We start from the raw sequence: 15,572 nt of genomic DNA on the forward strand, positions 1-15,572 counted from the left end.
GTTCTGGTCCTGGTGGAGGTATTTTAGCTCGGTAATTATTCTTCTGGGTTGGCTTGTATGAACACAGTGAGTAAAGTGCCAGAAGGCCTGATGTAAACAAGCTTTTATGTGAAAAATGTGTTGAGTTTTGATGGAATATTTTCTCATATCCTGTGAGGTCGAAATGTTTCTGCAGTTTGTGAAAAGCAAAGACAATAAGATGAAACTGAGCAGACTGCTAAAATATTCCTGTTGTGAAAAACTACAGAAAATCTTCCTGTCAGTAGACGCAGGAACTCTTGAGATCGTCTGTCTGCAGAGTTAAAAGTTATGTTCAAACAGTAATTTTTTTTTTACCTTCCAGGAGCAACGCTAACAACACGCTGTGGAACAAGCTGGATTAATGTGATATCTGTACAAACGTTTCACATGCACACTGTGTGTTTTTGTGCCCTGAAACATGATATGAAATGGAAAAAAAAAGAAATGAAGAATAATGCAAATGTGCAATTAGATGAGAATTTTCTTTATTCCCTTCCCACGGTAAAAAACAAGCATGTCAAAGAAATGTGCTTTCTCCCACAAACAGCAGATTATCAATTAGTTGAATAGCTTTGAATTATGATGAAATACTTAATGGATTAAAGTGAAACCAGTGACCCACAAAAAAAAAATTACAGACAGTGCAGAACCCCCCCCCCCCCTGAGATTGTAAATTCTCTTTCATTATTAAGCCTCTTTTTATCCTTTATCTCACAATGACTTTTCTCCAAATTATGACTTTAAATATCAATAATATTGCTTCAGATGTACAAATTATGACTTATTTTAAATTTATGACTTTAAATTGCAACATTAGTGCTCTGGATATAATAATGATTACTTTTTTACCTAATAATTATGACTTTTAATCACAATATTATGAAATACTTTGACATTATATTTAATTTAAAACAGGCAATAATGGGCTTCCATAGAACAATTATGTACAGTTGTGATAAACGACGGTTTCCCATCACAAGAACTATTAATAACTTCAGAAAGTTGGGCTTTAAGGGGATGCATCAGTCTAAACAGAAATAGTTTGGCTCAGTTTAAAAGTTTTTTTTTTTTTGGAAACATTCTTGAATCCACAAATCGTGCTTGTGGAAGTCGAAATTTTGGATTTTATTACAGAAACATCTTGAAACAGTTCAACCAGAATACAAATTAATGCTGCTGGACTTTAAAGCATTAAAAGGGCATTTGTAAGAGAATAAATAATACTGGAGAGGTAATGGATTAATCTGAGACAATCTGACATCTTTATGAGTGTGTGTGTGTATGTGTATATATATATATATATATATATATATATATATATATTATATACACACAGACACACTTTTTTATTAAAATAAATATTTATATACTTTGTATTGTTGTATTATTCAGTTTCTGTTGTATTTGCTCTAAATGGATGATGTTGAAGTAAGAAAGTTTTGCTCTTGATTTTGGGTTATTAGAGGACAAAAATGTTCTCTCCCAAAAACTGACTTTTTCCTTTTCTTTTTTTTTTTTGGTTAAATCTCTTTATCTAATAAAAAGTACCACATACGTAAAGTTAAAATTATATTAACCTTTTAATTTTAACTTCTGCAGAGGCTTCTTTCACCCCTGACTAGTCTAGTACCTTCCTTGAGACCAGTTAGGACTGGTTCGGATCAAAACCAAACCAGTTTTTTACAACAGAAATAATGTCTACATATGAAGCACCCAAGGTGCTAGCATAACTGCTAGCAGGAATGTAGACCAGTCTCACTGGTTTTCTAGCTCAATCTGAAACCTGTTTTGGTGTTAGATCCTACCATCCCTGAATAGAAACCTTGGTAGATGATTTTGTTCTGAAGTAAAACCTTGTTTTAAAGAATAAATGTTTCTGAGGACAGATTGCTGCGGAACATGTCTATAATTGTTGTTTTCAAAATACACATATTGTTATTAACCCTTCGGGTTCTGGTAAAACCTTCCAAACACACCATCATTAAACTAAACCAAGGGCTGTAGTCAAACCTAATTTGTCCAATAAGGTAACGTATAACGTCCTCCCACATAATGCTTTGACTAGTGAAACAACTGAGCCGCTAGCATTCCAGCTAGATTGACTCTTGCCTTTCAGTCTGACAACTTTGGTTTTCTGACTTTCAGGCTGGTCTGGCATCTATCCAAATACCCATTAGGACTGAACATTTGTACTTCATGCTGTCAGGAACAAGAACCAAACCCAAATTTGTCCAAAATAATCCATGATCTCTGATGAAATGTTTAAACTTTAAAGCATCCAAACTGCTAGCATAGCAGCTAGCATGACAGCTGTAGACTTCCAGTCTGACTGTGACTCTCTAACTGAATTTAAAACATTGCTTTGGGCTTCCTTCCTCCCAAACTCAACTAAAACCTTGTTTGTTTGTTTGAAATTTTCTAAGCAAAGAACTTATTCTGAAGAATAAAACTGTGTTTTAGCAAACTGTTGATCGGGTTTGAGTCCATCTGTTGCTGCTACGCTGCAGAGTTGAAGACTTTCTGCGGGTCTTTCAGCGTGTTACTTATGAGGCCGGTTTGGGAGTTGGTACTGTTCTGACTGGTGAGCCTCATCAGAGCCTTGTCCTTGCTGCTCCCCTCACTGCTGCTAGCCCTCCTCACTGGTAGCTCCAACCTCAGCCTCTTCCAGAAGCGAGACGTCAGCTCCCTGGACTTATCCCCCTGCCATCGGACCACCGCCAGAGCCACCCGGGCACTCCTGAGCTCCCTGACCCAGCCCTGCCTCTGGACTGGCTTGTATTGGACCAGAATCACCTGCAGGTGCCCCCCCAACGCCATGCCGTCGATGCCGGCCTTCAGCTCCAGCAGGGCCTGGGAGCCCTGGGAGGCGTAGCCGGGACTAACAACCACCAGGAGGCGCCGGCTACGAGCCACGAAACTCAGAGTCTCGTCTGTGATGGCTGCAGGGAGAGAGGAGGGATGGAGGGATGAAAGGATGAACGGATGGAGTGTGTTTCTGTATGTAGAAGTGTAACACTCACTCCCGCCGGGGAGACTGTCCCTGTCGAAGATGCAGACCGAGTATCCGAGCTCGTTCTCCAGAACGCTGCGAAGCGTGGACAGAACAAACTGCTCCTCCTCGCTGTTCCGGGCGTACGAGATGTACACGTCGAACTCCTTCTCATCTGCACAGGTTACAGCGAAAACACGTCTGGAAAGGTCAGCGGCAGGAAGCGAGACGTCGAAAGCCGCCTCAGCAGCAAATTTTTATCTGATCGGAGGTCAGTTCTTCAGAAACGCTCAGGAAACAGGAAGTTCTGCTGAAGCTCCGTTCTGATAAAGAGCTGCAGATTACATCTTACTGACGTAGAAACGACACAACCTGCGGAACGTTCCGGAAACAACGCAACGAGATGTTTGTTCAGGTGTTTTACAGAAGCCAGGCTGGCTGTAAAACCCGAGCGAGGAAACGCCACCTGGAGCCGGTGTTTCCTCCTGGCCTGTCTCACCTGTGTGGCGCTCGTCGGTGCCGAACCAGGACCGGTAGAGCAGCAGCAGCTCCAACCAGAAGACGTGGTAAACCACGAAGAGAAGCAGCATGAGAACCAGGGTGACGCCGAGACCACAGCCCAGCTCCATGGACGGCAGCAACACTGGGACAAGAAGAAGACGGCTTTAACGGAGCGGCCCGGACGGGTCCAGCTGACCGCGGGAAGTCTTCCTCACCCTCTTCCTCCAGGTGAACTCGCCGCGTCTCGAAGCTGATCTTGTTCTTCACGGAGCAGTTAAACTCCCGCCTCAGGTCCTCAGACTGGAAGTCCTGGATCCGCAGAACGCTCTCCATGGTCTGGTCTTTGAAGTCGTTTTTCACCTCCCTGCAACACGAAACACACATTTAATCTGCTGCCAATAAACCAGGAAACGACTGGCGCTCTTCTTCTTCTGGGGTTTTCACTTGATGCTTTGGGAGAACCGATGGCGATCCGGGAGCTCTTCCAGCACGTTCCCGCCCACCGTCCACCACATGTCCCAGGAAGAGTTGGGCGGGATGAAGGGAAACAGGGCTCTGCAGACCAGACGGACCTCCGAGGCTGACAGGAAACACAAACCCAGCAGGAGAGGCGGTTGTCATGGAAACCAGGGTAGAAAACCACAATCAGGTTTTACCAGAAAGAGACGAAACTGAATGCAAGTCTCACTTGAGAGGGAATAAACAATAACAATAGATAAATAAATAATTTAAAATATTAAAAAAGTGTTGTTTTCTCTTATGCCGGGCGGACACGGTGCGATCTGGAGGCGATTTCAGCAGACGTCACGCTGCGTCATGGTGGAAACATGGCAGCGTCGGGATGTCCGGTCGGGAGGTCGGGAGCCGTACAGTGTGAGAACACCCACACGGCGGAGCTTTAAACAATGACGGGCAACCCCAACTTCAGACGTGTGCGGTGGACACAGCTGCTAGAAGAGAGATTAGTAGAGCTATGGAGGGAAGACGAGGTTTTCTTTTTTTAATTTCGTTTCAGCGCACAAGACAGCGCACACAACTGCAACAACTTGCTGCCTGCTCGCCATCTTGTTGTCAGGCACGCTGTGGTTGTCATAGGAACTAGGAACCTTTGTTTTTCGTTGTTCACACTCGAGCACGTCGTGCCGTCACGCGCCGACTGACGCCGACAACTCGTCGTGGTTGTCAATAACGGTGGCTGACAGCACACAGATTTCTAAAATCGCACAGGGTCCGACGGCATAAATGAACTTAAATAATTTCATACAATAAAGGAAAAAAAAAATCTGTTCAGGTTTTTCTGAATGAACAGAATTATTTTGTAAACACCCCAAAATTCCTGTTTTTCAGATTTTATGGAAAACTTCCTGGACTGAAGCTCCTTTGATAAAAACGATTCATCCCAACAGATGGATTAGAAAATAAATATTTAACAACATCCAACCTGGACCGGATGCTTTAAAGTCTTATAATCTGAGACCAGACCATAAAAACAGCGTTAAAAAGACAGATTTAGCAGTTTTGGTTTGTTTTCCGGGAGCTGAACTTTGAGTGGCGTCGCGCAGCAACACCAGCGGCCACCACCGGGGGCAGCGTGGCGTTTTGTAGCCGACACACAACCAGCGAAAGGAAAGAGAAAAGGAACAGAAGAAGACGATGCAGAAACATGAGCTTCTTCTTCTGGTGTTTCTGGACGCAGTCAGACGTCTGAACTCAGCGCCACCCCCTGGTGGATGAACTGCCTTAACAGCATGGCGACGTGGAAGACGCGCGGGAGTGCGAGGACAGAGACGTAGGACAGCGTTTGAAACCGACATTCAGACATTTTCAGGATAAATTTGGTCCTTAAATCCTCTTTCTGCTGCTAACATGATTCGTTTCATCGTTCTGAACGTCGCTTCTTTTCTCCTCTGGATCTTCGGGTTCTGGCCGGCGAGTGAAGGATGTGCCGCGTCCGCCGGCCGATCCAATCCGTGGAAGCTCCGGTCGTAAACGGAAGTTAATGAAGCTGGGACGACCCGGTCCAGATGAGGAGGACGACCCGGTCCAGATGAGGAGGACGACCCGGTCTAGATGAGGAGGACGACCCGGTCTAGATGAGGAGGACGACCCGGTCTAGATGAAGACTCCGGTCCACAATGCTGGACATGACGGCGGAACCGTTGGACTTTGTGTGTTTTTGTTTCAATAATTTCTGATCAATAACAAACGATAGAATTTGTCGTCTCGGCGGCAACACTACTCCGTCACTGCGGCAACCGCATCCGTGGGCGACAGCCTCTGACCAACCAACGTTGCTGTCAGACGTCAACACAGCAGCATCTCCACAACGTCTGACAGGTGACGTGAGCGACGGAACCGTTAACAAAGCTGCAGTTCCAACAGCGTCCACTGGAGGGAGCCATGGGACACAAGGACAGGAAGTCCTGAGCTGAAGCGCGTTTAAACCAAGACGTTAACAAAAGATCAACCAGACGAGTCGATGCTTTAAAGCTGTGCTGACCTGAAGGGGTCTACCTGCTTTGATGGTGAAGACCTGGTCTTGGCTGGGACTCAGGATGCTGACGAGTTTGGACACGCGGGTGGGATCTGTGGGGAGAAGACGCAGCATGTTTACCTGCACAGCTTCCTCCTGCCTGATGCCACCTGGAGATCTGAGCGCTTTCTCACGGATTGCAGAGACGTTGATGCTCCTGGTGAACTGGAGCTTCCGGCCTCCTCGCTGGAACTGGACCGTGCAGTAATACAGACCCTCATACGAGGCCAGCATGACGTGGAACTGCAGGCTGGTTCCTCGCTGTTCCCGCTGGCTGTTCCAGAACGGATACCTAACACACCTCTGAGACTGGACCAGACAAGGAGGCGGCGTTCAGCGTCATTGCTCCATAAGAAGCACATTCACATCCAGGTGGATCCTTACCGAGAGGTCCACGTGGGACCAGTTGACTGTCGGCTTGATTTCTGACATCTTGAGGATGTCCAGGTCTGGACAGTCCAGCGTCTTCCCCTCCTGCAGGGGGATGTAGACGTCAGTCGGCGCCATGGCAACTGGAGGATCACAGTCGGTGGCGCGGTCCACGTCCTCCTTGTGGCGTACCGTCAGGCGCCTGGTGATCTTCGTGCAGGACGACTTGTTGCTGCGAATCAGAGAACAGAACCGGATCAGAAGCTGGACGCGATCCAGTTCATCAAAAACTCATTTCTACCCTGAAACCTGCATTTCTGATCGATCATTAGAAACAATCTTTAAAAATCTGGTTTAAACTAGACTGGTGGTACAAACGTAGCAGCGCTGCAGGACTTGCTACAGGTTTTGGTGCAAGCAAGAGGATCAGACGGAGTTCTGGGTTGGTTTTTAGTTTTGAAACGTTGCTTGCAGACGTTCTTGGTTTCTTGCGCCCTGGAACCTTTTGGCCAGAACCTTACAGCCTGGAACCTTACAGCCAGAAACCTTTCGACCTGGAACCTTACGGTCTAGTCCCTTTCGGCCTGGAACCTTTCGACCTGGAACCTTACGGTCTAGTCCCTTTCAACCTGGAACCTTACGGTCTAGTCCCTTTCAACCTGGAACCTTACGGTCTAGTCCCTTTCGACCTGGAACCTTACGGTCTAGTCCCTTTCGGCCCTGAACCTTTTGACCTGGAACCTTACGGTCTAGTCACTTTTGACCTGGAACCTTACGGTCTAGTCACTTTCGACCTGGAACCTTACGGTCTAGTCCTTTTCGGCCTAGAACATTTCGACCTGGAACCTTACGGTCTAGTCCTTTTCAGCCTGGAACCTTTCGACCTGGAACCTTACGGTCTAGTCCCTTTCGGCCTGGAACCTTTCGACCTGGAACCTTACGGTCTAGTCCCTTTCGGCCTGGAACCTTTCGACCTGAAACCTTACGGTCTAGTCCCTTTCGGCCTGGAACCTTTCGACCTGGAACCTTACGGTCTAGTCCCTTTCGGCCTGGAACCTTTCGACCTGGAACCTTACGGTCTAGTCCCTTTCGGCCTGGAACCTTTCGACCTGAAACCTTACGGTCTAGTCCCTTTCGGCCTGGAACCTTTCGACCTGGAACCTTACGGTCTAGTCCTTTTCGGCCTGGAACCTTTCGACCTGGAACCTTACGGTCTAGTCCTTTTCGGCCTGGAACCTTTCGACCTGGAACCTTACGGTCTAGTCCTTTTCGGCCTGGAACCTTTCGACCTGGAACCTTACGGTCTAGTCCTTTTCGGCCTGGAACCTTTCGACCTGGAACCTTACGGTCTAGTCCTTTTCGGCCTGGAACCTTTCGACCTGGAACCTTACGGTCTAGTCCTTTTCGGCCTGGAACCTTTCGACCTGGAACCTTACGGTCTAGTCCTTTTTGGCCTGGAACCTTTCGACCTGGAACCTTACGGTCTAGTCCTTTTCGGCCTGGAACCTTTCGACCTGGAACCTTACGGTCTAGTCCTTTTTGGCCTGGAACCTTTCGACCTGGAACCTTACGGTCTAGTCACTTTTCGGCCTGGAACCTTTCGACCTGGAACCTTACGGTCTAGTCCTTTTCAGCCTGGAACCTTTCGACCTGGAACCTTACGGTCTAGTCCTTTTTGGCCTGGAACCTTCCAGGAATCTGGGTCGTCTTCGGGGTGTGGATCCGCTGCACTTGCAGGAGCAACGTCGCTCGGAGCGGGACAAAGTCTTCTTCCCATCACCCATGCCGGTTCTCAGACCTGAACGTGTTTTCCATGTCGAGGTTTCATTTCTGTTCATGTTGAAGAAAAGAAATCCCATCGTCAGACCCTTCTGCTCACACTTCGGGGGATTTTCACACGACTTCTGTTTGTGTCAGCCTCCGGTTGTTGGAGGGCTTCGTTAGGGAGGGGGGCATCCATACAACCGGACCAGGAGGCTGCCGCAGAGCTTTAAGGGACATGCTGATGTCTCCTCTCAGGTCCAATCGGTGGCTGAGCAGCAGACTGGACGGTTTCCAGTCCCGTCTGGACCTCGGCTGCTTTCTCTCAGAGCCACTTTGTCTGATTAATGTGGAAAAGCCAAGATGGAGGATCGGAAATCAGCTGATCTCATCTATTCCAGGTCTGAGCAGCGACCCAATCACCAATCAGTATTCATCCGAGCCACTTCAGTCAGGACCTGCAGGTCCATCTGAACCAGGACCCTCAGAGCGCCAAAGTGGGAAATAAACGTTTAATCCTAAAATGCGTCCACTTTTCCTTCTGGATGATAAAAGATGTGAAAGAAACCAGTTCGGCTCTCGTGCTGCATTCACTGAACCTCAACCGGACCAAATATTTCACTAAAGCAAGCTCATCTTTTATCCAACGTCAAAAAGTGTCAAATAAAACTGTGTCAGAAAAGTTTATATTTTCACACAGGGATTAAATAAGAGTTTTCCTGAGGTCAGTGAACGCAGCATTAGAGCCAGCAGCTCTCAGCTGTTTTATAGAAGCTACAGATAAAAAATAAATTCAGCAGATTTTATTTTCATTTTATCACTTTGTGGCTGAGCAGATATTTAAAACTAAATCTAGACCAGAAAAACTCAAAGCATCAAGATTTTCCATCAGCTATAAAAAAAATAAATAAAATAAAATGAAATGAAATTAAATTAAATTAAATTAAATTAAATTAAATTAAATTAAATTAAATTAAATTAAATTAAATCAACATCTACCGCTGGTTTCTGGAGTTTGTTTTTAATGAATGATTTTGCTTCTGTTTTTATTTCATTTGATCGTTTTAGTTGTTTCTGATGATTTGACTTAAACACACGTGAAACAGAAAGGGACGTTTCTGTTTCTCCTGCAGCTTCCGGCCTGAACGCCGCTTTCTTACCGCAGCATGCAGATGTAGAGGCCGCTGTCGTTGCTGACGGCCGGCTGCAGCCACAGTCTCTCTCGCTCTTTGCTGAGTCTCCAGCTGCAGAACAGAAATCACATCAGACCCGATCATCAATCGCTCTGATCAGTTCCAGCGTCCTCCAGACGCCTAACACACACCGTACACACTCACATCAACACACTCATCATAACCTTACCCTCAAAGTAACTCCAATAAATGGTGAGGAGGAAGAGGAGGAAGCCAACATTATTCGGCTGAATTCATCATAAGATAAAGTTTCAGCTGAATGAAGGTTTTAACGTTTCAGAAATGAAAATCTAAACAAATACAGCGTAAAATTTTTAACCAGATTCTGACGTTTTTTTGTTTTACTGCAGAAAAAACACGAAAAACTTCCAATTTTTCAAGTTTTCTTTAAAAACAACAAGGAATCTTATTTTCTTGTCAATTAAAATTTCCTCCTCTTTGTCAAATTGTTTTATGTTGTCAGTTCTAAAAAGAAAAAAAGATAAACAAATAAAAAATGAATATAAAATTAAGATTAAAGTCTAAATAAAAGGAAATAAAAACAAACTAAACGTAAAGATATAAACTTAAAGCATAAAAATAACATTAAAAATAAAAAAAGATTAAAATAGAAACTGAAACAAATTTACTTTTCTGTCAACAATAAAATTATGAAAAAAATTACAAAGTAAACACAAACATGAAGTAAAAAAACAAAATGAGGAAAAGAGAAAAAAATAAACAATCATAAAAAAAAAAAATTAAAAAAAAAAAGAGTGAAAAACGGAAAATAAAACTACATAAAACGTTGCTGCCACCTATCAGAGCAGATGAAAGTTACGTTTCTGTTACTGAACTGCAGGGGTTACATCGGTCGGGCCATACCTGTAGACGATTGGCTGCTCCAGGTCGTGGCCCTCCAGGGTTCGGTACCAGAACAGGTTGTGTCCCGCGCTCTGGGTGGAGGTATAGTTGTAGACGGTGGGATGAGAGAAAAGAGGGCAGGAGAGCCAACCAGCCTCCCCTTCCAGGATCGAGACCTCCCCTTCTCTGTACTCCCCCCAGTTGTCACACATGAGCTCTGAGAAAAAAACATTTAAAGGAACATCACTACAAGCTTCGTTCTCTTTACATGGAAATAAACACATCAGCAGATCTCAGCTGTTAACAGCGAGAGCATTGAAGTGGCTGAAACATCTGTAGCTAACAGCTTTAGCATCACACGCTAACATCTGTAACCATAAACTGTATATAAAGAGATGGGCGGAGCCTCCGTGACGTCACCCGTAGGTTTCTGAAGAGCTGAATTGAAGCTCGGTGGGCGGTTCCTACCATCACCATCTTGGCAGGAGCATGTGTGTCGTCTCTCCCGGAAAATACAAATATGGGCAAAGAGGTGGAGCTGAGAGGGGGGCTGTGAGGGTCATGGTGGATGATTGACATCTACTGAACTCCGAGCTTTCTGTAGCTAAGAGCTAACAGAGCTAACCGGGAGATAACAGAAGCTAACCAGCTAATGGAGGTAAGCGGGCTAAAGCTAAGTCACGTTGTTAACCGGCTAAAAACCGCGGTTGTTCTACGTTCTTCTGACTTGAAGTGGGAGATCGGGTACCTGTCAATCAATGTTTATTCCAGCTGGATACATGTTTATTCCAGCTGCAAACGTGTTTATTCCAGCTGTAAACTTGTTTATTCCTGCTGTAAACGTGTTTATTCCTGCTATAAACGTGTTTATTCCTGCTGTAAACATGTTTATTTCTGCTGTAAACGTGTTTATTCCTGGTGTAAACGTGTATTTCTGCTGTAAACATGTTTATTCCTACTGTAAGCATGTTTATCCCTGCTGTAAACGTGTTTATTCCAGCTGTAAACTTGTTTATTCCAGCTGTAAACGTGTTTATTCCTGCTGTAAACATGTTTATTCCTACTGTAAGCATGTTTATCCCTGCTGTAAACGTGTTTATTCCTGCTGTAAGCTTGTTTATTTCTGCTGTAAACTTGTTTATTCCTGCTGTAAACATGTTTATCCCTGCTGTAAACGTGTTTATTCCTGCTATAAACGTGTTTATTCCTGCTGTAAACTTGTTTATTCCAGCTGTAAACTTGTTTATTCCAGCTGTAAACGTGTTTATTCCCGCTGTAAACATGTTTATTCCTACTGTAAGCATGTTTATCCCTGCTGTAAACATGTTTATTCCAGCTGTAAACTTGTTTATTCCAGCTGTAAACTTGTTTATTCCAGCTGTAAACTTGTTTATTCCCGCTGTAAACATGTTTATTCCTACTGTAAACGTGTTTATCCCTGCTGTAAACGTGTTTATTCCAGCTGTAAACATGTTTATTCCAGCTGTAAACTTGTTTATTCCAGCTGTAAACTTGTTTATTCCCGCTGTAAACATGTTTATCCCTACTGTAAGCATGTTTATCCCTGCTGTAAACGTGTTTATTCCAGCTGTAAACTTGTTTATTCCAGCTGTAAACTTGTTTATTCCAGCTGTAAACGTGTTTATCCCTGCTGTAAACGTGTTTATTCCTGCTATAAACGTGTTTATTCCTGCTGTAAACATGTTTATTTCTGCTGTAAACATGTTTATTTCTGCTGTGAAGTTGGTCTTTTTAACATGGGAGTCTATGGGGATTTGCTCTGTTTTGCAGCCCCTAGTGGATGAAGGGGGAACTGCAGTTTTATGAAATTCAGGCTGCATTTTTTACTGCCAGAGGCTCCGTCCATCTTTCATATACGGTCTATGATCTGTAATCAGAAACTAACAGCCGTAGCATCAGCAGCTTTTATTCCACTTTTTAAGCCCAGCAGGTCTTTATGGTTACAATAGGAGGGGGGGGGAACGTATGACTTCTCTAAGTTCCTGACACAAATACATCTTTTTATTTTATCCCAAATGTTTCGGGGAGCTGGAAACATCAGCATGGAGAAGGAAAATGTGGCTTTTTAGACATAAAGACCCTCCAGATAGTTCCATCCAGATGTCGCAGACTCTATCATGAAAAACTGTAACATCTGCTCCTTCGCCACCGCTTGTAACCTCGGATACGACCCGCAGCATCACCCTTGAAGCAGGACATGCAAGAAAAAGATCAATATTTTTTAATCCAATCAGTGATTGGATTAAATATTCCTCCTGAGCAGCATCTCTGACGGTGTCGTCAGCGTTTTACCATCAGACAGATACCAGGATGGAAAGCTTCTGTTGTCATGGTTACGGCAACAAACGCCAGCTAATCTGATTTATAATTAATCACAGATAAGTGGATTAAGCAGCTTTTTGCCCTGCAGAGGTGAGCTCAGCTTCTGGAATGCGTTTAATCTCTTTCTGAAGAAGACACGACTCCGTCTGAGACAGAAACCTGGACATCGGTCACGTCCCGGGACCACGCCTCCCCGCCTCTCTGGACCACGCCTCCCCGCCTCTCTGGACCACGCCTCCCCGCCTCTCTGGACCTCGCCTCCCCGCCTCTCTGGACCACGCCTCCCCGCCTCTCTGGACCTCGCCTCCCCGCCTCTCTGGACCACGCCTCCCCGCCTCTCTGGACCACGCCTCCCCGCCTCTCTGGACCACGCCTCCCCGCCTTGCTGGACCACGCCTCCCCGCCTCGCTGGACCACGCCTCCCCGCCTCTCTGGACCACGCCTCCCCGCCTCTCTGGACCTCGCCTCCCCGCCTCTCTGGACCACGCCTCCCCGCCTCGCTGGACCACGCCTCCCCGCCTCGCTGGACCACGCCTCCCCGCCTCTCTGGACCACGCCTCCCCGCCTCTCTGGACCACGCCTCCCCGCCTCTCTGGACCTCGCCTCCCCGCCTCTCTGGACCACGCCTCCCCGCCTCTCTGGACCACGCCTCCCCGCCTCTCTGGACCACGCCTCCCCGCCTTGCTGGACCACGCCTCCCCGCCTCGCTGGACCACGCCTCCCCGCCTCTCTGGACCACGCCTCCCCGCCTCTCTGGACCTCGCCTCCCCGCCTCTCTGGACCACGCCTCCCCGCCTCGCTGGACCACGCCTCCCCGCCTCGCTGGACCACGCCTCCCCGCCTCTCTGGACCACGCCTCCCCGCCTTGCTGGACCACGCCTCCCCGCCTCTCTGGACCACGCCTCCCCGCCTCTCTGGACCACGCCTCCCCGCCTTGCTGGACCACGCCTCCCCGCCTCGCTGGACCACGCCTCCCCGCCTCTCTGGACCACGCCTCCCCGCCTTGCTGGACCACGCCTCCCCGCCTCGCTGGACCACGCCTCCCCGCCTTGCTGGACCACGCCTCCCCGCCTCTCTGGACCACGCCTCCCCGCCTCTCTGGACCACGCCTCCCCGCCTCTCTGGACCACGCCTCCCCGCCTCGCTGGACCACGCCTCCCCGCCTCTCTGGACCACGCCTCCCCGCCTTGCTGGACCACGCCTCCCCGCCTCTCTGGACCACGCCTCCCCGCCTCTCTGGACCACGCCTCCCCGCCTTGCTGGACCACGCCTCCCCGCCTCGCTGGACCACGCCTCCCCGCCTCTCTGGACCACGCCTCCCCGCCTTGCTGGACCACGCCTCCCCGCCTCGCTGGACCACGCCTCCCCGCCTTGCTGGACCACGCCTCCCCGCCTTGCTGGACCACGCCTCCCCGCCTCTCTGGACCACGCCTCCCCGCCTCTCTGGACCACGCCTCCCCGCCTCGCTGGACCACGCCTCCCCGCCTCTCTGGACCACGCCTCCCCGCCTTGCTGGACCACGCCTCCCCGCCTCTCTGGACCGGCTCCAGGATGCGGGGGGAGCTTTTATGTGACAAACAAACAGAGCTTAGAGGATGTCAACGTTAACCGGCCAATCAGGTTGCTTTAAAGGAAAACTTCAGGGGATGATAGATAACAGGTTCTCTGTAGACCACCACAGACCCACAGACCACCACAGACCCACAGACCACCACAGACCCACAGACCACCACAGACCCACAGACCACCACAGACCCACAGACCACCACAGACCCACAGACCACCACAGACCACCACAGACCCACAGACCACCACAGACCCACAGACCACCACAGACCCACAGACCACCACAGACCACCACAGACCCACAGACCACCACAGACCACCACAGACCACCACAGACCCACAGACCACCACAGACCACCACAGACCCACAGACCACCACAGACCCACAGACCACCACAGACCCACAGACCACCACAGACCACCACAGACCACCACAGACCACCACAGACCCACAGACAACCACAGACCCACAGACCACCACAGACCCACAGACCACCACAGACCACCACAGACCCACAGACCACCACAGACCACCACAGACCACCACAGACCCACAGACCACCACAGACCCACAGACCACCACAGACCACCACAGACCACCACAGACCCACAGACCACCACAGACCACCACAGACCCACAGACCACCACAGACCCACAGACCACCACAGACCACCACAGACCCACAGACCACCACAGACCACCGCAGACCACCACAGACCACCACAGACCACCACAGACCACCACAGACCCACAGACCACCACAGACCACCGCAGACCCACAGACCACCACAGACCACCGCAGACCCACAGACCACCACAGACCCACAGACCACCACAGACCCACAGACCACCACAGACCACCACAGACCCACAGACCACCACAGACCACCACAGACCCACAGACCACCACAGACCCACAGACCCACAGACCACCACAGACCCACAGACCACCACAGACCACTACAGACCACCACAGACCCACAGACAACCACAGACCACCACAGACCCACAGACCACCACAGACCACCACAGACCACCACAGACCCACAGACCACCACAGACCACCACAGACCACCACAGACCCACAGACCACCACAGACCACCACAGACCCACAGACCACCACAGACCCACAGACCACCACAGACCACCGCAGACCACCACAGACCACCACAGACCACCGCAGACCCACAGACCACCACAGACCACCGCAGACCCACAGACCACCACAGACCCACAGACCACCACAGACCCACAGACCACCACAGACCACCACAGACCACCGCAGACCCACAGACCACCACAGACCACCACAGACCACCGCAGACCCACAGACCACCACAGACCCACAGACCACCACAGACCCACAGACCACCACAGACCGCCGCAGACCCACAGACCGCCGCAGACCCACAGACCGCCGCAGACCCACAGACCGCCGCAGACCCACAGAC

General features: G+C 48.8%; 1 protein-coding gene across 2 annotated transcripts in view; it reads right to left on the reverse strand.

Annotated features, from left to right (window-relative positions):
- Window positions 1-686: 686 nt before the first annotated feature.
- il1rap (interleukin 1 receptor accessory protein) overlaps window positions 687-15,572 on the reverse strand; it is a 34,321-nt gene continuing 19,435 nt past the window's right edge. The window contains exons 3-13 of one of the 2 annotated variants that reach the window (XM_079247001.1): window positions 10,232-10,427; window positions 9,335-9,418; window positions 8,076-8,243; window positions 6,429-6,645; window positions 6,179-6,353; window positions 6,026-6,097; window positions 3,956-4,091; window positions 3,727-3,875; window positions 3,510-3,653; window positions 3,042-3,185; window positions 687-2,960 (exon numbers count right to left, since the gene is read on the reverse strand). In XM_079247001.1, coding sequence (XP_079103127.1) covers window positions 2,518-2,960; window positions 3,042-3,185; window positions 3,510-3,653; window positions 3,727-3,875; window positions 3,956-4,091; window positions 6,026-6,097; window positions 6,179-6,353; window positions 6,429-6,645; window positions 8,076-8,243; window positions 9,335-9,418; window positions 10,232-10,427 — 1,928 coding nt within the window. In that variant the 3' untranslated portion in view covers window positions 687-2,517. The remainder of the gene's footprint in view (window positions 2,961-3,041; window positions 3,186-3,509; window positions 3,654-3,726; window positions 3,876-3,955; window positions 4,092-6,025; window positions 6,098-6,178; window positions 6,354-6,428; window positions 6,646-8,075; window positions 8,244-9,334; window positions 9,419-10,231; window positions 10,428-15,572) is intronic. The other variant, XM_079247002.1, reaches the window with a different exon arrangement.

The sequence above is a fragment of the Telmatherina bonti genome, assembly GCF_933228915.1.
Source record: "Telmatherina bonti genome assembly, chromosome: 9".
Classification (NCBI taxonomy): Eukaryota; Metazoa; Chordata; class Actinopteri; order Atheriniformes; family Telmatherinidae; genus Telmatherina; species Telmatherina bonti.